Genomic DNA, 27928 nt, shown 5'->3' with positions numbered 1-27928 from the left:
TGTGTGTGTGAGTGTGACCTTTGTCTAGGACGCTGCCTCTGGAAGGTTTGGAGCTGACAAGTCCTCCATAACTAATGAACTGCTGGCTTCAAACATGGATTTCTCTGGCATCTGACAGGTGGGCGTTGTCTCACTTCTGACCTTTTATGGGGAGCTGCTGTAAGTAGGTCACCGCTCGGATGAAATCTCGACATTGTATCGATAAAGCTGCTCCGAAAGGGGGACCGAATGGAAATTTGTGCCAAACCATGACCTTGATAGAGAGAGAGAGATGTGATGCATGAGCAAGAAGGACTCCATGAAATCACTGCTGCTGAGTCACCATTAACAGAAGCCCATTCATTGTATATGTTATTCATTTTTAAGTGGGGCATCTTTTCTGGTTTGAGTGGACCTCTCTAAATCTGCAAAGCTCTGTGCAATCCAAATAAGCTTCCAACTTGCAAAGGGGGAACACGAGCCAAGACAAATATCTCAAGAAAACATAAAATAAACAGCCAGTTTGACTCTGTAGGGTCAGTGTTGCTGGTTGTTCCTTTTAAAATTGCAGCTGGGTTGCACGGTAACTCTAAAGAAGTGCTTAAAGATCATAGTTTATGTTTGTTCTTCTTCAGTAAACTGTGAAAATGCAGTCATGAAACACCCATCTCCACCTTTAAATCACACTAACAACCGTCAAAGCCCTCTTTTTCGGTTTTATAATTTGAAAATATATAAGAAGGTGTTCAACTGAATACAGATTTTTCACAAGTTAATCGATCACATTCTCTTTTATTTCACAATTGACTGATCTTTTTCATTTCAAAGCACTGGATGCTAATTGCGGACGCACTAAAAAGAATAAAAATGATCATTATGAGGAACTGCTGTTGCTCGTCTGATTGTTGTAAGAGAGTGTGTGGGGGCGGTGAAGTGGCCACAACCCCGTTCATTACCATTCATTTAATACAGAATCATTGTTAGCTAGGTGGGAGTATTCAGTAAATTCGCATTCAGTATCTTTATTTCTTTAAATAAAACCTGATCAAGGCTGCATCATTATGATCACAAGCAGATTTGCAGTTTACTTCAGATTTATACAATGCTGTATATCAAGCAGAACGACAGATTCTTGATATTAGTGCTGCTATAAATAACCGCTACCTTGTTATTGGACTGAATTTACATTCTCAGAATATGCCGAGTCACTGCTTCTGGCATCGAATTCAGACCAGCTGTTCAGTAGGTGCTTCATTCAAGTGACTGGACCAAACAGATTGACTTTAACCACATACATAGCTCTGGCCATTAGACTGTTAAAGAGGAGTTTATGTACCTGTGTGTGCATGTTGGAGTGTTTGGTTTTGGATGCCAGAAGGTAAGAATTTGTAGATTGCCTCCTTGTGGAATGGCTGGAATTACAATAGTCTCAATTTAAATATAAAACAGTGAAATATTGTGTAGGTTGCTGCTGTTATTTGGGGCCTTGAATCAGGAGGCGTTGTGTTGATGAGAGTGTGTTCTACTGCCATCTAGTGGAGGAAAGAAGAGACTGCAACAGTAGACTGAAACAATACTCAATTTAAACAGAAAAGAGAGAGAGAGAAAAAAATCGTTTTAACACACATAATCCTTATATGTTTTGCTTTTGTGCTTGTATTTTTTTTTTTACATTTTTTTTAAATTATTATTTATTATTTAGTCCCTCATGCTGGAGCAACACAAGCACAGGTGAGAATTAGATCTTTGCCTTGTATGACCTATCAGGTTTTTTTTTTTTTAAATTACCACCCACAATAAATTCCCTCACAGGCAACTTAAAAGACTTCTAAAAAGCTTAAAATACGTTTTCACAGCAGGTATTTTAACTCATCACTGCAAGAAGATGTGGAATTAATATGAGCGATGGCGCGGTTCCATTAAGTGTCACCGTAACTTTGGACAGGGACGCAGCGTGAACAATAACGGGGCCTCCACTAGTTGGAACGCAGCCAGAATGATCAATAAGCTTTAGCCCCCAAAGCCGCAGTTTGGTGTCACCAGAGCGCCATTTGAAGAGGTTTGTCATCTCATTTATCACTGTCTTAGGTGTAATTCGTTTTTTTTTGTTTTTTTAAAAAAAAATATTGCAAATATTTCAGTTTTGTGGCGTAAAGCGAATATTGTACTGCTTTCATTTGCTGGCTACTCATGCTAGTTAGCTAACTTTTCCAAGTTGCCCTAGCAGCTAGCTACAGTGCCCGTTAGCCGTTGCAGTCAGAAGAAAAATAATATTTAAATTAATTTCCAAATGGTTCGAGACAATTGAAGCTTATTTAACTGAGTCGTTTGGTAATTTCGTGGCGTTAAACTTCCCTCTTGCTGTGTTTGTCACGGTGAGTTTAGAAAGATGTGCTGTTTGAGCTGATAAATTATTGACAGTTTAGTTCATCCACAGTTTATCCACCGAGCAGGAAACGTTCCCACAACATTGGCTAACATTACCTACACGTTTCGATTATGTGTTCAAGGAAATATTTAAATCTGTTGTTCAGGAACATTTTCAGAATATTTGTCATTTTAGGTAATGGTCCTATGAGGTTAAAAGAGAAGCTAGAGAGAACATTCAGGGGATGTTTTCTGTTATGTGACATGTTAACAAAGGAATGTTTTGTCTGTAATATTCTGAGGATGTTTTGGGGACGTTGCTGTTGAGACATTTCTTCTATAAATCCTGCAATATCACATGATGAAAAAAAGGGGAAGGATGTTCTCAGTGCAACATCTGGAAAATGTTCTACAAACATTTAAATGCCTTTAGGAAGAACATTCTAGGAGCTAAAATAAAACGTCCCACTGAAAACATTGCTAGAACTCTGCAGAACTGTCTCAAAATGTTTTAGGAACGAAAAGAATTCTAGTTGGTTAGTTCTGCCAGCTAGAATTGTGGCCCGACTACCCAACCACTGGTTAAAAGACTGTCTTTTTAAATTAAGACCACCTTAAAATGCAGCTGTGTTCAAATGACACAGATGAAAAAAGAAAGACGAGGCTGTCGTCGTAGTTTCAGACTGCATGCTCTGGATGGACGTGTGCGACAGCGTGATCTCGTCCCCCAAAATGTCTTCCAGGTTCTCCAAGCCCCTAAGAAAGAGAAGGACAACGATCCACAAGCAGCATGTGACTTGTTACGGACGTCTTGGCTTTTCCAGCTGATGAAACAGTCATCAACAAGCACAGCACCTGACATATCTGACTTGCTGATAAAAAAGTAGATGTGGACAGTAATTTAGAGCTTTGAGCTGAGCCTAACTGAAAAAAAAAATAATCCTGACTCTGCTACATCTAAAAGATGGAATGATATCATTCGTATTTGCTAAGAGCTGAGGACAAAATGCCACATCTTTATCCTCCTCTCTGAATGACCCTCTTATATTTGCAGTCCTCTCTCTCCCCCATGACTTCCATTTTTCCTGACTTGGCATCTCCTGGACAGATACCAATAGTCCTTGTATCAGAGCACGGTGGGGGAGAGAGATAAGCAGATATTTGCCGGCCTCGCCATCAGCAGGACAGGCCCAGGGGGCACGGGCTAGAGCGAGGCTTGGCTGGGCATCAGTACGCACTGAAGGGCAGACACTGTCAAGGACAGCCGAGACCTGCTTCAGCCAACAAAGGCTGTGGAGGAAAGTGATTACATGCCATACTGAGGGAAACAATAATCTTATTAAAGAAATACAATATCTGTGATCAAACATATGCAAATATAATCTGACTACAAAGAAAATTATTAACAAAAAACAAAAGCACAGCATTTAGGATTTTCTTTGAAGCAAATTACACCTGTTTAATTAGAACTAGTTTATAGTGACATAGGACAAAAGTCTACTCTGGTGGGGTTAAGAAGTTTGTTGACTGTTAGTTGCTGTGGTCAGACATGCACCCAGGATCCTGACGGACCCCTCACACATTTTATTTCTAGACTGGAACCTAACTACTGTTAGGTAGATGTTACAGAGCCTGCAAATGTAAATGTTTTCAACTGTCTTATTCCTACTTCTATCATGCTGTTCAATAAACAGTGGCTCGGTCTGAACTTTTGATGTGTCAATGTGTTTGTTTTGTTATGGCATTGTCTGCAGTTGTACAGAACTGGAAATTTTGCACTACTGGCCAGAGAAGATTTCTCTTTGGGGCAAGAAAATTTATGTTAGCTCAGCTTAACTTACCTCAGATCTTGTAAATTTTGTTGACTTTCTTTTATATTATATTTTCTATATTTTTTTTTATCTTATTTTACTTTATTTTGCCTTAATTTTATGCCCTACCCTAATATTCTGTGTTGTCTTTATTCTTGTTTACCCCCTGTGTTGAATATTCATGCTGCTGTAACAACTTCATTTCCCTCTGGGTTGAATAAAGTCAGTCTAAGTTCAGCTCACCTCACCTTACTGGACATTACCTGACCTTACCTTACCTTTTATCTTATTTTGTTGATATCAGTGCAGGTTTGAGAGTCTGCAGGGATGTCTTGAGTGCATTACAGACACATTTAAAAATTCATTTACCTGTGTGTATGTTAGAGTCTTTGGTTAAGTGTGGGTAACAGATGGTAAGCATTTACAGTACCTGTGAAGATTGTTTTTTTTATTAATCAACATTGCTTTGTAGAAGCTTGTATTTACTTTGGAACCAAATAGTATTTACATTTTTTGATTGGATCTTAAAAAGCAACGAAAGGGGAAGACTTCCAAACTGAAAACTTTTTGCAGGCATTGCATTGATTTCTTCTTTGTGAAATGACTGCACCATGTACTACTATAGTTAGATATATATAAATAATATTCACTTGAACCAAATGAAGTATTTTATTACACATAATTCTTTCATGATCTGCTTTTTAAAAAATACTTTCAAACATCCTGTGTGTAACTTCATGCTTTTGTTCTGACGGTCCACAGGACGTGTCACCTTGGTAACGTTGCTTGACGCTGGAGTCCTCGGTTACCGTGGCAACACAAGTACAGGCGACGACGCTGTAAGTCACAACTTGGAACTTAAAATTAGACTTCTACCTTGATTGCTGTATAAATAATTTCAGCATTGTATGTTTTTAGTGACTACTGAGCTAAAATGCCACCAAAGGCGGCTAAGAAGGGCTCTGCTAAAAAGCGCAACACCTCTGGATCCGCGGTTGTCAACAAGAACTGGGAGGCTGGACTCACCAAGGCTCCGTTTGAGGAGGTTTGTCGTCTCACTGACTACTTTCTTTGGTTTTTACTAAATTCGTGTCCGTTTTGTCACATATATGAATCTCGTAGAGCTAGCTTCACATGCTAGTTAGCTAACTTGTACAAGTTGCCGGAGCAGCTAGCTACAGTCTTCGTTTAGGTGCGTTTCAGGTAAAAGAAAAGATTTGAAATGGAGTCTTAACTTTCAAACTGGTTGTCAAAACTGTTTTTTTAAGCATCGTTAACTGAGTCAGCTTCTTGTAAATGTGCTGCTAAACAGTCTTAATGATCGTAATTGACGTTATATGTGCAGAAAACGGCCACTGTGATGTTTTGAGCTTTTAATTTGAAGGTCTAAAGCTGAAGTACTGCAGCATCTTAAATGTTTTTATGAGTATAAATATTAGAAATAAGTAAATGTAAATAATTTGTAAGTTTGCTCAGTTGAAGTCCTGTGATTTACTGTCCTTTTCGTGTTTGTTTAATCCACCTAAAACCTCTAGTGGTGCAGCATACAGCACAGAACGAGTCTCTTCTACAAACGGTCATGAAACAAGTTAGAGTTTTAGTGAAGTCACCCCCTGTCCTTCCACTGGAGGTGCCTCGGAAAGCTACCTGTCAATTAACTGCAATGGGAATATATGGAAACAGGATGTGGCAGGAGGAAATCTTCAGCTGTTGAGATGTTGATGGATGTGCATATACTGCAGTAATATCTTGTATACTGGTTTCTGAATGCCCTTCCCAGGACTCGTGGCAGGCCTGCGTGTCTCTGGTGGTTGGGAGAAGTCCAGAGGAGGAGGAAGAGCTTATCCAGGCGCTGGCTTTGGCCGTACAGCAACCACAACGCAAACTTTTCAGCTTGATAACCTGGGACAGCACCCTTGCAAAGGTATTCCTTGTTTTTATTATTATGTATGCCTCCTTCAAACAAATGACTCTCAAAAATACAGATTTAGACTTCAGGGGGTTTATATTGACAAACCTAAGGAATAATAAGGTTTCATTGTTAATCTTTGGAATCAGTTTTGGGTTTGAACGTGTATGGCTGAATTCCTGCAGTATTACAGAGTAGTTTTACGGTGTTTGAGCGAACTAGAAGTAGCTATCATGGCTTGTATTTTGTCAAATGAAAACTTTCTCTTTACAGATCCATGAACTGGGGAATCCCAAAGGAAAAAAAACTGATGACACCCCCATGTTCTATGAGGTAAGCTTGAAATGTTTCACAGGAGTAAAGTGGTACAAAATAATAAAGTGTGTTTGTGTGCTTTAATCTGTGTGTTTGTTTATGTGCATGCATGTGTGCTTGTATATTTTGTAGGTGACAGAACCTGCTAAGGTGCTGCTGGATGCAGGAGAGGAGATCCCCTGTGACCTGATGGCAAAAATACTGAAGTTCCAGCTGCTACAGATCAAAGCCAACGATCAGCAGAGGAGAGAAGCTGAGCTGGTGAGTTCCTCTTCATACGTGTGATTCTGTGTGTTGATAATTCCTTTATAATACAGTCATATTGTTGGTGAGCAGTGGGATTTGACTCAGGTTTTACATTTTTTGACTTGAAAGAAGTGTAGTACAAGCCATGCTTTGAATTGAATTTCCCTTCTGGGATGAATAAAGTATTTTTCATTTCATTTTCATTCATTTCATTCATTTCATTTCATTTCATTTCATTTCATTCATTTCATTTTCATTTCATTTCATGCTGGCAATAATATCATAAGTTTGATCCACCAGGTTGCCTATTTGATTTGTTTTCTACTTTTCTACTTCTTAACATTTTACTGCACATTTGTCCCACATTGAAGGGTTTCTCTCAAATCCACATAGAGACAGAAGAACAGGTGACTTTACTTGTCCCTCCAAGCAGACATAAATAATCCTCTCCTTTTACACAATAACAAACAGCTCTACAATGCAAAAAAATAAAAGAATTCCGAAGGAGCACCACAAAGACAAACAGTTTTTCAGAAGGGCGTTCTAAAAACATTTCAAATCAACAGTTAAAAGGCTTTATTGAGCTCAACTAACTGTGTGGCATCCTCCCTCTTTACAAAACTGCTGACTAATCTGCCTTTTACACCGTGCTTCTTGATTATAACAGTTGGAGGTACACCAAGTACCCATCAAACCTCAACAGCCAATAATGAAACAGTACAACTGTGAAACAGTTTTCACACAACAACAATGCATGTCATGATGACTGTAGTTCTTCCACATGCTCTGACAGAGAAAATATTTTGATGGGGTCAGTTTTGTATGATTTTCTGTCAGCTTGTGTTAAAGGGTGAGGGAGAAAAGGCCACGGACAAAGGTGTGGCCAAGGTCTCTGACAAAAAGGGAAAGGGTGCCCCCTCACCTCGGGAACATTCCAAGGAGAAGAAAACCAAGCTCAAACGCAGGGATGATGTTGAGCCACCTAACTACATAGGTAAAAACTTGTGTAAAACAACTGTGCTTAAGTTATATAAAGCCAGCATTGCACATTAATTACCTGCAGCATTGTTTGGATTAGTGCCCTGATGACTTTAATTGCTCCATTCTGAAATTAGTCTTGCAGGAGGGTTCATACATTTTTGTGAACGGAAATGTGGAAAATATACAAAAAATAAACCAGCTAATTGAACAATAAGTGTATAGAGCAGTAGTGTGTGTTGGTAATATATTTAGTTTTGTGTTTATTTGTGTGTGGGTACAGATGATGAGCCAGATCATGGCCCACAACACTATGTTCTGTTGCTGGGCTTCTACCAGCCACACCTGATCAGGGCGCTTGATGTCATCGGTGTGCATGTAGCCAGTGTCATCAAACTGTGTTCGGAGCACCCCCAAACATTAAGTGGTCACGAGGAACAACATAGCTGTGAGGGAAAGGAGGAGAGCCTGAGAGCATCTTCAGTTCTGGGTGCAGGTAAAGAGTCTTCAATGTACTGTGTGTATGACGTCTTTACAGCTGTAAAAGTAGGAAATCAAAGCTGTAGAAGAGTTTTTACATAGATTCAAAATGATCACATATATATATATATATATATTTCCTTCAAATTTATTATATGTTGCTATCTATATTACATTATTATCCCCTCTGCGTTTTCCAGAAGCAAAAGTTCATGTCAGTGTAGAGCAGGCTGTGCAGTCCAAGAAGGTGGATCTGTTCTGGTCAGGTCTGAGACCAGTTTTGGACAGTGGTCCACCAGACTCCAGGCTTTATGATGTGGTTCAGCTCAGCTACACAGTCCCTGATCTGCTGCTTCCCTTCAACACACAAGACCCCGAGGCTGTGGTGAGTAAGCTCTGGCACAATGTGGTTCATAGGACTATTCTATCCTTTTGTTGAGTTTCTTGAATAGAACTTTGTACCTTATCACTTTTTGCTTTTCTTGTTGTTGTTCTCAAGCGTTATCAATCTGTCTGCAACAGTATTTCTGCTTTGCTGTCAGTTTCACATTGGCTGTGACCTGATTTGTAGCTTGAATCCTTCCTGTGTTTTGCTGCACTGTGTCCAGCTGCAGTTGGGAAGCCGAATCTTTGGCGGTGTAGCCAATCTCATCTATGAATGTCTGGACTGGCGCAGGCAGCACAAGCACTACCAGGACAATGTCAAAGTCATCGATGTGCCCACTGTGATTGGGTTGGATTCACAACCTGTAAAGGTACACGCAGGAGTACACACGTGCATCAGTCATTTAACCTGGAAAAACGGCCGCAATTACTCATTTATCTGCTGGTCACTTTCCTCATGAATTTAGTAACTTTGGTCACTGTATGTTTCCCACAGGCGGATGTGATGCCTCCAAATGTATTTTGTTGTCCAGGCAGTGGTCGAACAACTCCAAATGTGTTGTTTCTACATTAAAATGCTGGTATAGCAGAGGATGCTTTCAATTCATACAATTGCTTGGTAATGTGCCAAGCTTTCCTCTGCTGTATCACTCTGCTATACACCCCAGATGGGACTCGAACCCACAATCCCTGGCTTAGGAGGCCAGTGCCTTATCCATTAGGCCACTGGGGCTGCTGGAGCTGTTATGGAGCCACTGTGTTCGATCCAGTGTTACTGCCACTACAACCATTCAAACCATAGTCTGTTTTTGAGTTTCTTTTCTACTGACTGTTCGAAACTGAAAGCTCTTTAGTGTACTGTAACAGCAGAATATGAAAACAAAAATAGATGGAAGCTAGTAACACTGGCACTGGCACATTTGGCATTTTTGATTAAAAAAAAAAAGAAGAGGTTTAAGTGATTAATTGATTATCAGAATAGCTACAGGCAATTTCGGTCAACTACAGCTGTTTTTATAAACCATTCATAGCCTTCTAATTAAACCTTTCACAGTGGCTGCAGTGCTAATACCAGTGGAAGCAGCTGCACAATTCATCTTGTGATAGCAGCTTTGTATTTGCATTAGTGCGTGGTGCATGAAATGATTGCCAGTTGTATTCCTTTCATTGAGCACAGAATATATTAAGTTATCTTGCACCATATGGTGCATCCAAATAGTAACTAGAGCTTTCCCACTGGAGACTGATTAACTGGCTTGATACTGAATGCATAGTTCCACTATATTAAAGCTTGTGTGTTTCTTGTGCCAGGATGTGCCAACTGTTCTTCGTGCAACCCCGCGCTCCAAGGAGAAGCTGGTTCAGGAGGAGAGCCCATCAGGCCATGGTTGACCTTTCCTTCTTATTACTAATCCTCCCTGTATTGTTGGCATAGCCTTGAATTAAAGACTCAGAGCAGGATGACACCCTAACCTTTCTTCTTTTCTATCCTCCCTTCTGTGTGGACAGAGACCAAGCTGCCTCCTCTCTCTATAGATGTCGACATGTGTTACTATAGCAACCTGCTGGACCTGGTTCCCCCTGAAGCCTGCTCTGTGCCCTTGATCCTGGACTGTATGCTGGAACAGGTACGTGTGAATAGTGTTAGCTCACTATTTGTATCAGCAGTTTGTGGGAGCTGCAGTCTGCAGGTAAATGTGTGTGACTTCTAACAGTTTTGCATGTGTATGTCATTGTGCTTCCAGGTGGCGATTTCCACAGAGCAGCCTTTGCCCACCAGATCTCATACGGTGGCAGAGACCAAGCCTCCCAGTGGTCCCCCCTTACACCATGAGCTAGTTGGCTACATGCTACAGAGCTTCCTACCTCTGGTGCACACAGAAGAGGAGAGAAGCCACATGTTAAATAGTCTTGTAGCTACAGTAGATAATGAAGAAGACAGGAAGGTAGAGTGAATATATGTAGATATTCAGAACACATATACCTTCAATAATGTATATCTGGCATGTGTAGCAGGTATTGCAACATATGCAGCATTGGTGGTTCAGTGGTAGAATTCTCGCCTGCCACGCGGGAGGCCCGGGTTCGATTCCCGGCCAATGCAGCTCATAGCCTTTTGAGCGGTTCAGTGGCTCGTATTTCAGTGGGCAGGATCAGTCGCAAGCCGACGGCCAATCCCCGGGCAGCTCCTCTGTTAGGATGATCGGGTTGTTGCAGCAGCGGGGTGGGCTTACGATGTGACGTATGCGGGGGAGGGTGAAATGCTTCATTCTTTCAGCAGACAGAACATGTGGGAGGAAATCGGTGTCCTCTCTCATTTCTTATTTTTTTAACATGAACACATTTTTTAGGTTAACTAAACAAAAATACATGCATTAAAATGACTGAACATCAGACCCTTGATGAACTCAAACTGACATTTTTTCTGTTTGACCCCACAACTGAGCTATCATCCAACCGAGGAATGTCCTTCAAAGAACATAATCTTAAAGCATGAGGCGTTGTTTACATTTTAGTTATCAAGCACCTGCTGAAACTCAGAGTCCTTTTTTCTGGGGTTCACATTTAATATACATTCTACATTAAGCTCCAGGTGTGAGAAAACAAAAAATATCTAAATTATATTGTCATTTTCTTGGTTTTCAGCTTTATTGCGAGGAGAAATCTTATTGTTTCATTGCATATGGCCACAATAACGACACATACAAGAAAGTAGCTGCAGCACAGATACCTACCAGTGTATGTCCAGCAGATGGTGCTGTATTCAAAGTAGAGAGTAGAGAGCAGTGATTCTGAAGTACATCCCTGCGTATGAAATCCTTAAATATAGCTTAGAGTTTACCTCCAGTTCCAACATTTACCACACTTGCAGTATCCTCTGATAGGTTTCCATGTATATGTTCCTCTCCTTTACTTCACTACTTAATACACAGTAGTCTATCGTCTCCTAGGTCACGTATTTACACACATAATTACATTAAAAAAACTTGAATTTAACAGGTTAAAGTGAAGTAGAATTGTCATTTTAGACCTCACGTGTTAATATAGCGTTTTATTAGCTGGTTCTTGAAGAGAACAATGTGAGAAAAATGATTTTACTTTAATTTTTGGTGTTTCAGATGAAGTCTTCATCTACTGAATCAAATCTCTCAGGAACTCCTTTTCCTCAAAGTGTTTTTATTCCAAGTATCACAACTGTCATTAGGCAGCTGTTTACAACTGTTATCAGCTCTTATCTCAGTGTTTTCTCTCTTTACATCTGGTCAACACTTTCAGTTCTAGAATAATCAGCATCAATAAACATCATTAAGAGCTTCTCTTATGACTCCAGGGTTTTCAGTTTTACTCACACTATGAAAGTCATTGGTTTGTCTCTGTGTCTTCACTGTCTTGTGTGTCAGAGGCTACTGGAGAAGTTTGGACCAGGGGAGACTCAGAAGAAGTCTGACGAGCCTCTGGTCATCAGACACCACGATGAGAGGGCGCTACGCTTGAGGGACGTCAGTGTAAGTTGATTTATTTTAATGTTAACAGCTACACTAAATGGATTTCTTATTGTGAAAATTGAATTTGTATATAAGACAAAGGAGTTTCCGGTTTAGTTTAGTGGTTTGTGTGACCCTCTTAGGTGGTTGAGGGTTTCGATCCAGCAGAGGTGGAGTTGTCCATGATGAAGAAGACTCCAGTGTGGGAGCTGATTCAGTCGGTGGCTCAGCAGAGGCAAAGCAGCTCCTGTTGGATGTCAGTCAGACAGCAGCTACAACACTACTGCGCAGATGGTTAGAAGCTGTCAACTGTTGATTAATTTCAACAGTATCGATCCAAATATGTATTTCCTGTGAGATGTTTTCTTGTGAAAAAGCTGCTTAATTTACTTCCAAATGACAATATGATGTAATGATATCCTGTAGACATCGTGTCATGGTCGGAGGTGGAGCGTTTGTTTCATCAGAGTGTGTTTGAGACGATGCCACTGACCACACTGGACCAGCAGGGGGTATTAGCGAATGATGCTCGACTACTGGGAACACTGGAACCAGCACAGCAGCAGACCTCGATAATCCCCTGGGACAACCCATTATCCTATGCAAAACAGCAGTTTCACAATCTGCAGAATAAAGGTCTCTGACGACACGGGTTAATTCAGTTACTGTGATTTCATGCCACTGGTTTACATTCCGTAATCACATGTCACATGTCAAGTATTTTAACTGTATATATGACAATTTTTTCAACTACACAACAATGCCTCAATGTATTTCCCCTGTAGGTCCAACATTTCTTACTGAAGACCCTGATAGCACAGAGGTATTGTTTATATGTTTATGTTCATGTACCTACATTCATGTTATGTGCATTTTCATGAAAAACATAAGAAGCTTTTATGTGATTTTCTTGCCAATAATGCGTTTTTTCCCAGAATTGCAGTGGGAGAGTGTGCAGCCAGCTGAAGTTATCTGACATGCAGAGTTGCAGGCTGAGATCTCTGTTTGATTGGCATTGCATTGAACACCACGATGCCAGTATTTTCCCACAGGTGAGTTACAGTTTCGACCTTATTCGTCATGTAATCGTGTTAATTGTGTAATGTAATGTGCATCAGTGCAATCTTAATGTAATATAATTTATGCTAAACCACGGCCATAGCTACCAGATTAAATGTACTGCAGGTATTTCACATTTACAACTAAGCTCACTTTTTGGTGGGCTTTTTATCTAAAATGTAGCAGTGCACTAACACTAACAAAAGGTTTATAGACTACAGCAAAATGAGAAGTACAAATGCATTCTTTACTGTTTTAATGTGCTTTAAGCCAGACATTTAGATTTTGATATTTACTTTGATTCTCTGTATTTGTAGGTGCTTCAGTCAGCCTCAGAAGAATATCGCTGCATGGACACCTTCAGAGGAAGCCATAGAAAGATCTTGTACATTTTTTGCCACAATCCCATGAGTCCTCATCGCCAGTCAAAAGAGTTCTGGGATGTGGCTCTTCACACTGATGTCAGATTCAGGTCAGAGTTTAAGCTCTCATTTTCAAGTGCTTGCTTGTCACAGGATCAACAGTGAAAGGCCTTTTCTTGTGTGATAACTGCGATGGATCCTATTGTTGCCGTTACAGTACAGTGAATGTGACAGAACAAGTTGTTTATCATATTAGTCTGTCATGTACTGTTGATAAATCATCAACAATATTTCAGTTATACTACACAGAAGAATTAAGATGGGCTTAGCTTCTAATTAAAACACTAAAGGGTGCATATGTGCAATTTTGTGTGGAAACTGCAAACAGCTTGACATTGTTCTTTCTGTCTTGTCACAGAAAATATCTTGAACATGTGGCCGATACCATTTCAGATTGGACAAAAGAGGAGGAATTAAAGAGAGAGGCAATGCAAATCAAGAACCGCAGCCTGGCCGATTCTCCAAAAGGCACTGTGTTGTAGTTGTCAATACCAGGTTCTGGCAGCGTTACTGTACTTATAATTGTATAATGTAATGTTTGTTTTGTTTCTGAACTAGATGAATGTTCTGTAGAGGAAGAGGAAACTCCTGAACCAGTCATCAGAAAAGACTCCCTTAAAGTCAGTACCAGGCAGCACACAAACACACACAATAATCAGAAGTGGAACTTGTAAACCACTTACCCTTGTATCCATCCCTTAGTTTCTACATGAAAATCATGTTTTAATACAGTTGTGTTAGGATGTCAACCAAACTGATGCTTCAATCTTCAAATATTTTCTGACGTGGAAGCAGAGTTATCACTGATCACTTAAAATGAAATGTTTGGCCAGTACACCAGTTTGGCCCAGTTCCAACTGACATAATTGCAAATCCCACTGACTGTTGCCAGCCATTATTTTCTCCCTAAAGTAGAGTTTGGATTATTTATTATCTGCCAAAAATAGAGCAGAAGCAGACTGACCTGATCCAAACTCTCCAAAGCATAAGTCCCTACTTCATAGTCTCCGACACGTTAACAGCATTTGCTTTATTGTGTGCATGATGTTACAGGCCTGGAAGTTGGAGCAGGAGAGGCTAAAGGACAAAGAGATGGCCAAAAAGTCAAAGAAAGAGAATACGCCTAAAGCCAAGCAGCAAAAGCAGGAGGACAACAAGAAGAGCAGACCACAGACAGCAGACAGCTCAGCCAAGACTCGTACAGAGTCACCCCCTGTGGACGATAACGAAGAACTGCACCACACAGAGGAACCTTTTAATGTGAGGGCGCACACTCAAAAACCATTATTGAACTGAGCTTATGTTTTCATTGGAAAATGATAAGCAGAACTCAGATAGCAGCTAATCGATGTTGTTAACTGAGAAGTGATATATCACGAGGTGTCTATGGCTGTGTGTGGTATGTGTAGGGTTTCACAGGCTACAGCATGGATGGGAAGCTGATCCACGTGTCAGGCTGTCTCCAGTATCTTTTCCCGTCAGATGGAGGGCAAATCACTGTGGAGAATGTCAGCTTTGTTGAAGGTATAGAGACAAACTGGGGTTGTAAAATATCTGCACATTTGTACGTGATTTTAATAAACAATTAACTGCTTACATCTAATCAAATTTTAAAAACTAGTATTCAAGAACATCCCAGCAAAGAGCTTCCCTGTACAATATGATGCCCACACAAGAAAGTACATTACAAGAGAATCTGTTCTGAATAGCTAAACTGTTTCTGCATTTTGTCTCTACCTCCTGATGATACATTTGTTTAAGAATGAAAATAACTGCAGAAGAGTTGCATTTGTTTGCTTTGCTCTATTATTAGAATAATGTTACTATGAACCAAGAAAAAATAAAGCTCAGAGATTCCTCACTTACACATTGTGGAGATATTTGGAGTATTTTTTTTTCTTTAACACGTGTTGTATAATGTTTCCACTCTAGGTTCCAGCCAAATGATACTGGATGTGAAAAAGGATGGGCATCACTTCTACACGCACATCAACCAAGTTGTTGTTGATCCTGTGAAACCTCCCCCTCAGTCCCAAGACAAAAAAATTGCTGATCCAAAAGAGGATTGTAAAGGTAAAGATGCTGGACACAGCAAAGCTATTAAGCAACACACTGACTTGGCTACATGAGTGGCTGTTTTGTAATCTTAGGATTCTTTTTTTATCCATCCTTGTAGAATTGTAAAGTTATTTAGTGAATATTACTCTTGAGTAAACCAAAATAATGTGCATGTGTGTGTGTCCTTTTTAGAGTTCGAGCCTGTGGAAATGAAAAGGGTAAAGCAAGGCTCCCTCTCAGCAGTGCTTGATAACAGAATCCACCTCTCGTACAGTTTCTATGGTCCCACAGGAGAACACACAGGTGTTTTACTATACATGCCATTTTTTAGCTTCAGTATTTACTTACATATTTGATTTTTTAAATTAAAGTTGAAAACAGGTTAAAATGCTTATTGACTTGTCCATAATTTCAGTTTGGAGTAAATAAAGTTTCTTCACAGTACAGGTAGCATTGACAGTGTTTGTATTTGGTGATGTTCTAGTGAGTTCCCAGGAAACAAAAGGAGGAACTCCAGAGGCTTCTGTTGTTGACCCCATCCCTCACTCCTCCTCCACCCGTCACTCCAAGGGACCAGACCTGGAGTCGTTTCCCTCCAAATGTCAAACTCGGTCCAGCCAGATCAGACCTTTAGAGTCCCAGGTTTCACAAACACACATAAACATGCAAAAGAATATATATAGTCACTATGCATACAGTATGTATACTGCATGTGAACACACAGAAAATCTTGAAAAGAGAAAAATATAGTCGAATTATCCTCAAATAACAATATGTAATGTATGTCTAAGGGGTGTGAAGGCCAGCCAGCATCGCCATCAGCTCTATTCAACAGTCTCAGCATGTCTGTTCCTAATGGCCTAGTGCTGCAGTTTCTGCGAGAGGACACACAAGGTCAGTGATGGACTTTGCTGGGAATTTATAGTTCATACACACAGTAGGTGAGCTGAGGGGGAGATCGGGGGGGAAACCATCCCCTTTGTAAAGGAAAATTACCAAAATGGATCCCCCTTGTTAAGCTGCCATTCCCCATTTACATCAGAGTGTGAGTGGGTTGGTGATGTGGGAGCAAGGAGGGGATCCCATTAGGCCTTCTTCTTGTTAAAAAATAACAAATCACCGACTGCATACACATTCATACACAGGTGTGTGTATCCACATGTGTGTAATTTTACAGAACTGCTTGTGTGCTTTGAAGTGAGAAAAATAATCTACTGATGAAGCTGTAGTCGTTACAGTCTGTCCTTGGAACATCAGAAAGGGAAGACAAACTCATAAACTGCCACATTGCCTCCTAGATTCTAATTGCACATCTCCTGTGCTCAAATTCTCTTACTTACATGCTTCAGCAGAAGACGATCTGGCCACTCTGTTGTCTGCAAAAGAGTATATTTGCAAATAGAAGTTTGCATGAAGTGATTTGAAATTGAAATATTGTAACATTCCATAACTCATATGCTCCCATTCATGTTTTTACACACCCTGTATATTCATTGTCACATGTTGAACATGTAATTTGTGTGTGTTTCTTTGTCCAGAGGTACCACCAGAAGACAAGGGTATTTTGGTGAGGCAAAGCTATCCTCTCCATGGTACAGGAAAGGTGAGGCGTCTTCAGGACACATCCCTCTCCAAAGAACTGTCCCGTGTTATCACCAGCCAGGGAACCGTGATCCGTTGCATGCGAGATGGATCGACAGAGGTACACACATACATTCAAATAGAGGCAGATATCCTCAATAACCTACACCTAAAGGTGGTTTGGTACTACAGACTGAACTCTGACACTGAATATTCCTCCATAAACATGTAGCAGTGTAGCTGCATAGGCACACAAGTCATTATTTCCATCTGTGTGTATTGCAGGTGCTGTTTGCCAATGGTTCAGTCAGTTTCAGCCAGGATTCTGGTCCAGTGTGGGTCCCTGACTCTGAGGTTCAGGATGACAACTCTCATCAGGACACTGAGGGCAATGAGAGAGGTTAGACTACAGCACTGCTGAATACAAATCATGGGACACTTGCTAGGAGGATAATTAAGTATCAGTTTCAATGACACTGTGTCCTCCTGTCTCTGTATGTTTTGTGTGTGTCTATACAGAGCAGAGCTCGGAGAAGGAGGCTGAGGCTCAGAGAGGGCGTTGGCTAACCACGACTCCATCAGGAGATCGCATCTGCACTGTTGGGACGACACACAAACTAATACCCACCGCCTCTCTTCTCTCCTTCAAGGCTGCAGACCCCATCACCCAGCAGGTAAGAGAGCAGTGTTACTCCTGAGTAACACAGCTTACCAAAAAGCACTATTACATTGGCAATTCAATTGTGATACTGATATTTGATATAGTTTGAAAAATTCCACACTGAAATCACCTTGTGCATTTTACCTTAACTTTCTTGGCATCTGTTTTTGTTTCAGGTGATGCTGACCCGAGAGGATCTGGTGGTTTCTGTCCGCAACCCAGATGGATCTCTAATTGTAGAACATGCAGATGGAACCAGGATCACTAGCATCTCCCAGGAGAAGCCACTAAATCCGACGCTGCACACAGGTGACCAGAGAGACCTTAGCTCACATCCACATTCAGTAACGGACAGTTTGAGAGTCAGTCACATGTGCACTAGAAAAATGCACCTAATTTACATTATTGTTTATTTAAAAAAAAAAAAAAAATCTAACCTCAGTCTTTGTGTTTGTTACTTTCCAGGGGTGCTTCCAGAAAGTGTAAACCTTAAATCAGCCTCTCAATGTGTATGCGGCTGCACTGAATGTCTGTGTGTCACACGATGTGAGGACAGTATTAATGAGAATCTGCATATCCAGAATGCTCGTGACCAAACAGAGGAGATTAACAGGAACAGTGCAGAGAGCACATGTGACATGGAGGACACTGTACCTGCCTGTGTGAAGCTGAGTGAATGTGAACAAATGTGTGATGATAGGGAGCGTATTGGAAGTAGTACGCCTAAGAATGGTAAGCAGAGCATGTTTGCTGAGGAGACTGTGAATGATAAGATGAGCGAATGTGAGACTGAGAAGGGGAGTGTGTCTAACAAAGAGCGGGTGGTGCTGGTGGAGAAGGAGGGCTGCGCCACGGTAGTGATGTACCCAGAGCGTCACACAGCTCACATCTTTTTAGCCGATGGAACCGTCATCACTGGGAACAACCAAGCAGAATATCAGGTGTGTGTCTGACAGCTATTATCACAAGTTTGAAGTTAATATTTGAAGTTTTTTTGTGTGTGTAGTTAGAAATTAGTTTCAAACTAGTTTTTGTTTGAAGAAAACAATGAGACATGACTGGTGGAGGCTCATTCATCTCAGTGCTGTCCACCACGGTCATTCCCAATATGACCAGCAGATGGCCCCAAAGTAAAGCTTAAATCTTCAAAAAAAAAGTGGCTTTCAAATTTGAATTAGAATAGAATATGCTTTATTTATCCCACACCTGGGATTTTTTTGTAAACAGCAGCATCCAAAAACATAGAAAGTACAAGAAAATAACAATAATTAAGGAATATGCATCCCCGGTGTCCGCACACAGCAGGTCCAAGGCCCCACCGTCTCCGGTTGGGCAGTTCACACACTGGCAGAATGTGGGGAGAGTGATAGAGAGCGATGTATGGCTAAAGTCTCCTAAGATGACGATCAGAGACTGAGGGTTTGATGTTTGCAGCTGGGACACTGAACTATGGATGAGTTCACAGACCGCAGCAGCATCAGCCGAGGGGATTAGATTAATTAGTCTCTTCATTGACTTTTGTCGGTAGAATCATAAACACTAGTCGATACCCGTCACCACAATTGTGTGAATTTGTCCCCAAGGTGTTCCCATCTAGTGCTGGGCTCCTGCAGATCCAAAGTGATGGAAAATGTGTGTACTCCTCCGACCAAGTTGTAACCCCCAGTCCAAAGGGTTGCACCGCCACAAACCAGCCAGGAACTTACACCATGAGTCACACAGACAAGGTGGCCTGTGACATTACAGACCCTGATGGGAACCACTTCCAGGTCAGTGTCTGTGATTATAAAGTGAATGGGAGATATTTCACTAGAAGTCTGTTGGAATTCAGATGTAAAAGGCAGTTTGTGTTATTCTTGAAGTCTTAGTGAAGCTGTACAACAACAGACACTCAGTGAAGAGTCTGTTGAGTTATACGCAGTGTTGGAAACATTGACAAACTTGTGTTGCAGGTGATGGAAGATGGGCAGATTTCAGTGGTGAACTTCAGTCCTGCTCCGAGCCCAGCCAAACATGATGAGGAAGAGCTGGAGGAGGAGGAAGACAGAGAAATGGCCAGACTTCATGAGGAACACAGAGAACATTGTCCCAGGTAGGCTTCCATGCATGTGTATACCTGCAGCTCCTCAATTTTGACATTCAGTTCTGTTAAAGCATTTTCATTTTGCTTTTGGTGTTTTTATTGCTGGAAAAGAAATGGAACAACCAATAACCAACTGTGAAATGTCTAAACCAACAATGTTTGCAATACAAGTCAGGGGGCAATATACAGCTTTTATGGAGTAAACAGACGGTTTTGTTACATATCTTGTCTTCCAGGTTATTTCTGGTGCATGAAGATGGCTCAGGCACTGAACTGCTGAACTCTCGCCCTGTAGAGGAACTGCTCTATCAGGCGTACTCTGACCCTGCCATTGCGCTGCTGAAGGAACCGCTGCCAGATGCACAAGGTGCACTGTTCATTATCTTGTAAATCAGGAAACATGACATTCATCATGTAAAATTCCAGAGGAGATAATTTGTAAAGTTTTATCTCGTTAGTTAGCCATGTTTTTATTTAAGAAACACTCCTAATAGTGTTTTATTAATGAATTCACTGTTTCATGTTGGCTTATCTTTTGTCATTCTGCTACCTTCCAAGCGGATCTTTTCTACAGATAATGATGAGAAACTTATGGATGTGTTTGTGTCTGTTGCTGCTCCAGATGAGTTTGGCATCACTATCCTAAAGCCCAGCCACCAGAACGTGTGGTCCCAGTGGCTGCTCAGCAAACAGAACCCGGACATCACCCCTCCCAACCTCAGAAACCGCAGCTGGCATGACTTCCCCAGAGTACAGGTTAGTGGTGTAACGGGCCGCAGTTGATCCGTGATCCAAATGAATCCGCACACACAGTTCAGCACACTTGTGGTTCATGGGTTAATTGCAAAGTTTAATCATCATAGAGTGAAATGCAATTTTACTCAGAGCACAGTCCACCATCAAGGCCAGTGCCCTACCTCACAGTTTTAAAGAAAGTGATCCAGAACTGCCCCTGGTAGTTCTTGCTTAATCCTGCTTACAGAAAAACAGACAACCACCAAACAGCAGTGAAAGCATACCTTCACCTTGGCAAGAAATCGTTTCCTGTATCAAGATGCAGATGTTGCAGTGATGTGAGCATGAACATGGGATCTTTAAAAGCAGTTGACAGTAACAGTCATGGCAGCCTCCTTTTTTAACTAACCAATGACTCAAAGCCATGATCTGAGGAGGAACATGTGAATTGTGATCTGTTGCACAGCTATTAGATGTACTAGTGTTCCTAAACATGCTGTACATGTGTGCAGAGACAAACAGCACATGCGTGGCTAAAATGTTGATATTTTCCTCTATTTCAGAAGAAGAGTCCACGTCCTCCTTTTGGTACTGACTTGGGGCGAGGTCTGACTCTGACGTTGAGTTCTGGTGGTTCTGCTGCACAGCATCAACCTGTCAGGAGCTGCCCTAAAGTCCTGGAGATGAGGGAACTGCACCAGCACCGACCGTTCACCACTCCACTCAAAAACACCATAGACTCCCGACTAAAGGTTAAACTTATTCATCATCCTTTGTTTCAGAAATGGTTGTGACGTGATATTTTCCCTTAACTATGTTTGTTGTTGTGTTCACTTCTCGGTTAAGCTATTTTGGGCTACATTTTTGCTGTGTGGATAGATACAATAAGTAGACTAAATGATGCAAGAGTACCTTCATGTTGTTGTTTAGTTGTTCAAGTTTTGTTACCTGAAATTGTGTCCTTGACTACAGGAATACATAGAGAGTTTAATAGAAAGAGAACAACGATCAGAAGAGAGGAAGGTTAAAGGTCCTCCAACTGAGGAGAAGAGCACTGACGCCAGTGATCTGCTCAGTCTGATTCTGGTAAACACACACACCACGTACATGTTTACCAAAATATACAATATGATTTACAGTGGGTAAAATTCCAAGTGCGCTTTGCTGTAACTGTTGTTGAATATAGCAGTCGGACAGGTTGTAGATGATCTTCCTCTTCACTGCATCTTGGCTTCCACCTACAAAGTTTGTACAAATAATATTTAAAGAGTGTAATACACAACAAGTTGTTATTAATGTATTGTATAGTCTTTTACAGAGAAAGATGACACAAGTCACTCCACTGATAAGAGGATTTCAGGTGAGTAGAATCAGCGTCAAAACTTGCTTTTTAAAGTGTTCGATAGTTAAAGCATAAGATGGACTGTTTAATTTATTGAAGTGAAGATGACAGAGGTACTGGAAGTTTCTAATTTAATATTTCTGTGTTGATTAGGTAGTACTTGTGATTAAATTTTGGTTTGTCGTCAAGGGATCAGAACACTTTGGGGAATGAACACGTCGTCTAATTTCTTCTTGTGTGTATTCGCAGTGGACGTAGCCAGTCTGTACAGCCAAGGAGTCGGAGCCCCAACTGAGAAGCCAGATGTTTCAGAAGACACAACAGATACTGACAGTTTGGAGGATATAAAACAGTGGGTATTGCAGCTCCAGGTATTTAAGTAAACTTTCAACTGTATTATCAACCTTTTAAACTGTCCTCTTGTTTGCAGTTTTGCTCGTCGAAAAGATTCGAAATGGCCTGAAACGCTTGCACAACACAGGTAAACATAATGAACATGTTGCTTCCACATTTGTGTAGAATTACCCTAAACATGTAAAAACGTCAGCAGTCAGTAAGTCCAGTGAACTGTTTTCAAATCAGCATTTAGTGAAATATTTTAATACACTGAAATAGCATTTAAAATGTATGTTTTATGGCTTATGGCCACTGGTACATTGTCTACACATCTGTCGACTCACAGTAAACATCTGCTCAGCACACTGGTGTGTATTAGATGTAGAAATTGCTCTCAGCTTCTCATTTTCTGTGTGGAAGTTGCAATTTTTTTGAAGGAAACTATTTGAACTAATCGAGAGCTTCGGCTGCAACTACGACAGTACAACTAACAGATATGGATGGAAGTGGGAAATGACGGTACTACCATTGCTAAAAGTGCATTGAATTCAATGAACTCATCAGTAATTTTCTGTACTCGCCTGTGTATTTTAGACAAGAACTCTGTGAAGAAAGGACTCACAGGGAGGCTCTGAGGAAGAAGAGCGTTGTTCCTTTTTTTCACTCAGAAAACATTTCATTATTCCAGGTACTGTCAGTCAGTCTGCTGTACAGTATATTTAAATGTGTCTTATAAAATTAATGTGGGTCAGTGTAGTTGAATGCAGACACAGCACCGTTGGCCTGTTTTTCCAGAGTCTCCTAGAGCCTGGAATACCTGACATGAGGAGGCTATCAATGGATCTCCCACCGGTCCCCAAGTCAGACCGTGCTGACACCTTCCTGAAGGATGCCCCACAAGAGAGCGGTAAGTTATTATACTGCCGGTATTTACTAAGGGCTACTAAAATGAATCTCATTTTAAAGGGTGTCCTGTGTGATGGGAATCTGTCTGCAGACACTGATGTGAAATGAATTTTGTATAAAACTAAAAATCCTTTTGTAATGGAACTGGAGACATTGATGGTAAATTAAAAGCCGTACATACTGTGTAATAAATTTGTGTTTGTCACTGCAGCCCCACGACCGTTAAACCCAACGCCCTCTCAATCAGCGAGGTAATAATGCAAATGATGTTATTGTCACTTTTTTCTGGTTTAATTTTGCTCTGAATGTTGTTGAATCAAAGGACAAAACTGTCACCTTTCAGTCTTTATACTGTGACACTGCTCAGCTTGTGTTTTGTTCTTAGTCATGCAGCCGGAAGTGGCAGGACGCCTGGAAAGAGACCCACCAACCCCACACCTCAGACTGCTGGTTTGTTCCACCCCTTTTGTGTTCTTCGTCCTCCAGTGTCCCCAATAATGTAATAAGAATTGTCCTCGTACCACTGTGTTCATTTTTAGCAAGAGACATAGAGCCATTAAACAGCAAAATCAATCAGGAGCTACACCGGATATTTAGGGACATTTTGAGGACAAAGTCTGAATTTTATTTAAATCGTCATCAGGCCGGAAAATACATTAAACCCGTCCCATTTTAATATCACTTAACAAAGACAAACAGAACTCAGTATATGTGATTTAAAGTGTGTGATTTCCAGGCTGGGTAATATGCAGCATGGACAGACTGAGAAGTTAGAATTGCGTATAAATGAATGAATTACCATGTTTGTGTATTCATACCCAGGTGAAAGCAGTCTGAGGGATTCATCCAAGCAATGTAAATCAGTCCAGGTGGATGTGACTGGAAAGCCCAGGCAGAACAAAGTCAGACTGCCCACCTCCATCCTCAGCTCTAAACCCTACAGCGTACCAAACCAGCCGGTACACACACATACACCTGCATTTAGAAAAAAGAAATCTGCAGTTTGTGATTATATCTAAAATTACTGTTTAAGTTATCAATCAAAGGATCATGTTTGTCGCAGTAACACACATTGAAACCCCTGCATGTACTACACACGTACAGTGTCAATTTAAAGAAATAGTAAGGGGTGAAAAAGTACTTACATTTGTCATAAAACATTGTGCTCAATCCTGCTGAAATGTTCCTCGTTTTCACTCTTTATCTGTGAACGCTGAAAGTATCCTAAAGTGACATCTGCAGGAGTTTATATGCAACGAAGGCATTAGAATTCTGCGATTTAATTGCACGCAGATGGGTGTTAAATTAAAGGAACTGTTGAACCGTGGACTCCTGCAGAGAGGGTATCTGGTGCCTCTGTTACGCTGTGGGGTGGATTTTACTGATAGCTCCACTTGTCCTCCCAGAGCTGTTCTGAGTTATCACCTTCATCCTATGATAAAAGATTTTTATCCTGATGGGAGGGGTCTCCTCCACATCCGTAGAGCTTGAGGGGTCACTACATTTGATGTATTAGATAGATTAGATCAACCACCATCGTCAAAACGCTACATGAGGGAATGCCTTTTAGAAGAAATATGCTTGATGTCGGTTTTCCTTTAATATGTCACTGGCTGTCCTGTAATCGTGTATTGAACAAGGGGTTCCTGAAAAACTGTGTGTTTCATATGTACTTTACACTTTATCATACACACTGGCTGATTTTTTCACATATACTGCACACTGTGTCCTCTGCTCCAGTTCTTGACAGTGGAAGAACCAGTGAGGAGGAAATGTCGAACAATCTCTCTAACTGATCCCAGTACCATCGTGAGGGGTTTCCAGCTTCTCCCATCGAGTGTCAACTTTGGCACGCTGCAGGAGGGCACCTCTTCAGCCATTACTGTGGTGATGAAGAATGTGGGCGTTGACACGTGCAGGTACAGCTCCAGACGATAGATGGATAGATAAAAGATGCACAATCAAATGTAGGCATCAAAACTATGAAATAACAAAAACAGCTAATAGTTTAATTGCAGCCTTACAGCTTGTTTCAAATGGCTTTTATTGTGTCAGACAGAAACGAGGACTGTGGATAGGTGGAGGCACTTCTTTGTGGGTCACCTTCAAGTCCAAAGGGAAAGCTTTGACCTGTAACTATTTGTGGTTTATTTCAATCTGTGTCTGCCAGGTTCCATGTGAAACAGCCTCCTTCTGCTACCGGCCTCCGGGTCGTCTACAATCCTGGGCCTGTAAGTTTCCATCTGGATGTGTAGTGTGTGTAAACGGTGTTATAATTTATAGGTTGAATATCAACAGTTTTGATATATGAACGTTCAGTATAGTTGATATTTTTGAGATATTTCTTTTACCGGAGTGAATAAAAGTTTTCACCTGTCCCGTTAGCTGCTAATACATTCCAAGTTTTGGTCGTGACGACAGCCAGATAATGTCATCATCCGTGGAATGTGCTGAATTTCCATTTCCTCCGAGGCTCCACATACATATGCAGTGTGCTGTCTGTCTAGGTGGCTGCAGGTTTGCAGGTTGAACTGCAGGTTCAGCTGTTTGCTATGTGTGCAGCCGAGGCAGGAGAAGTGGAGCCGAAGAAGTATATCTCCCAGGACGTTATCATCCATACTGAGACAGACATCCTCTATCTGCCTGTCACTGCCAATATCCTTTGACACGTAAAGAAGCGCTGCACTTGGAGGGAACTTTTGCCTTTCGCACTGGAACAATGAATTCCTAATATTCAGTTCCTTATACATGAACCATACTTGCTAGGAATTACAGCGATGAATTGAGCGTGAATTTCAGATTTTTAGAATGAGTTGTCACAGCAGTGATGCATGTGGTAAACTTGCACAGACTTAACAACCGGTGACAGAATAGAAGTAATGAAACTTGATGTGATTTCATGCATAATTGAGGATGAAACTAGTCATGGTCGCCACAGACACAACAATTATGTGGAGAGAAAACATACAGTTGGTCCTTACATAATTTTACCCGTCCTTCCTGAGAAGTTATATGACGTTTGGCTCAAGGAGCACAGAGGTGCACACAAAAAGAAAAGCTCCAGAGTCATCCAGCCTTCCCAGAGGTCAGGTAATCGTACACAGATGAACCAGCACCCGCCTAAAGAGCCCTTCAGCAAACACAGGTCTGCATCCTACACCAGAAAATGATCTACAGTTTTACCCGTTTGAGATTTAGGTTCAGTGTAACTCAACTTGTTTTTGTTTGTTTTTTGTGAATTTCAGGACATATTAACGGCACCACCTAGTCTTCAGTCAAACTTCACATCATTCCAGTCTTTATATCTCTATTTTGATCCTTACAAATGAAATGTTTGCTTGGATTTTGATATTACTCTTGAAATAAAAGCTTTTTTCAACACTCAAATAATTGTGGCAAGTTAATTTACACTTTAGAAACAATCTGTAGAAAAACTGTACAAATCTAACCAGAATGAATATGTTGGAAACAGCAGAACACTGCCGTGTTCAAAGGCTGTAAAAAATAATAGATTACTATTTGGTAAAAAAAAAACAAAAAAAAACTGATTTTTTTATGTGGACATTAGCATTTCTGTTCATGTGTTTGTTTGTTGTTTTTTTTTACTGTTGATGTATACATATTATCTGTAATTTACCAATACAGGGAAAATCTGTAAAATAAGTTGAAAATAATTTACAATTTTTTATCCTTAAAATACTTTTTTATATACATTATATATCTTGCTAAATGTCTGTGAAATATTTTTTTTTTTTGCTGATTTAAATAAAGTAAAAATTTGTGTAATTTTACAATAATACATAAAAGAATTAATTATGATTTTAAAGAATATTGATTCTTGATGTTGACATGCACAGTTTTGGCCTGTTTTTTTTTTTTAATTATTTATATATTTTTAAGGGTTATTGTGTTAATTAATGCTTTTTTTAAATGTTATTTTGCAAGTTATCTGTAATCTACCAAAAAAGACAACTGTAAATCAAAAGTTAAAAAAATAACTTATTTTAAAATCCTTATAAAAAAAAATATTTTTTGCTCATTTATACACCATAAAAACAGTGCAATTTTACAGTTGAATGTGAAAAAATAAAACAAATTATTATTTGTATAAATACAGATTACTGATGCAGACATTATTTACAGTTTTGGTAAATGGTTCATGTGTAAGATCATATTTTTTCTCAGTGATTTTACTAGTTATTATGTATAATTTAACTTAACAGGGAAAATCTGTGAAATATCAGTAAATTATTCCAAATGTCATTATTTTACAGTGTAGAAAGGGATCACCATTGCTTTTCTTGTGTTTGACAGTGCTTAGTTAGATTCCACATCATTTTTACTCCTTACAAACTGAACACATGAACAGATTTTGTCATTCAACATTGTGGCAGGTTAACTCAGGTGTTTACGTGCCTCCTGAACACGTCCTGCAGCTGTGTCTCATCTCATTGGGCTCCGGCTGTGTGCGCGTGTGTCTCCACAGGGGAGCCTCGCGCCTGTGCGTCAGGTGAAGGGGGTGGCTGATGCTGTGTGTGACGTCAGCGGGGACCCGACGCAAGGTGCAGCCGCCACCGAGCCAAAGTTCCGCCGCGACAGTCGTCAGGCCTCGGTTCTCCTCTCCCGGAGCTCGCTGCTTTAACCTTCGAGGCGCCTGTTAACGAGCGCCCGGTGCGGCGGCTGAAGTCCCGCGCTCCGGTTGGCTCCCCCCCCCACCCCCCCACCTCGGTCACGCGCTTCCACGTGCACACACGCACGCTCGTCCAGCTTCAGCATCACGGGAGGCGGCGG

At 40.7% G+C, this 27928-nt stretch overlaps 1 protein-coding gene and 2 non-coding genes across 3 annotated transcripts; 2 read left to right on the top strand and 1 right to left on the bottom strand.

Moving 5' to 3' along the window:
- On the top strand, nt 1–26519 carry spag17 (sperm associated antigen 17). The gene is made up of 51 exons (XM_008298003.1): nt 1–118; nt 4920–4996; nt 5076–5202; nt 5938–6081; nt 6340–6399; nt 6514–6642; nt 7477–7621; nt 7889–8095; nt 8310–8470; nt 8694–8856; nt 9803–9856; nt 9979–10097; nt 10215–10415; nt 11871–11975; nt 12098–12248; nt 12381–12590; nt 12740–12777; nt 12890–13006; nt 13331–13485; nt 13794–13903; nt 13994–14055; nt 14489–14695; nt 14845–14959; nt 15368–15508; nt 15686–15796; nt 15978–16135; nt 16285–16387; nt 17047–17195; nt 17360–17474; nt 17594–17748; nt 17912–18044; nt 18201–18676; nt 19319–19504; nt 19688–19827; nt 20055–20185; nt 20441–20574; nt 21117–21305; nt 21526–21639; nt 21862–21913; nt 22145–22247; nt 22326–22376; nt 22826–22919; nt 23027–23138; nt 23349–23388; nt 23523–23587; nt 23960–24081; nt 24878–25056; nt 25308–25368; nt 25645–25792; nt 26129–26282; nt 26383–26519. The coding sequence occupies exons 3-51, from the start codon at nt 5092–5094 to the stop codon at nt 26390–26392; spliced, it is 6390 nt and encodes a 2129-aa protein (XP_008296225.1). The 5' UTR covers nt 1–118; nt 4920–4996; nt 5076–5091; the 3' UTR covers nt 26393–26519.
- Nucleotides 9130–9202, bottom strand: trnar-ccu (transfer RNA arginine (anticodon CCU)). Its single transcript has one exon. It is a non-coding gene; the product is annotated as a tRNA-Arg (tRNA).
- On the top strand, nt 10503–10573 carry trnag-gcc (transfer RNA glycine (anticodon GCC)). The gene has a single exon. It is a non-coding gene; the product is annotated as a tRNA-Gly (tRNA).
- Nucleotides 26520–27928: the final 1409 nt, after the last annotated feature.

The sequence above is a fragment of the Stegastes partitus genome, unplaced genomic scaffold (assembly GCF_000690725.1).
Source record: "Stegastes partitus isolate 25-593 unplaced genomic scaffold, Stegastes_partitus-1.0.2 Scaffold1270, whole genome shotgun sequence".
Lineage (NCBI taxonomy): Eukaryota > Metazoa > Chordata > Actinopteri > Pomacentridae > Stegastes > Stegastes partitus.
The sequence above is the reverse complement of the archived record's forward strand: the minus strand, read 5'-3'. Positions and strand labels throughout refer to the sequence as shown.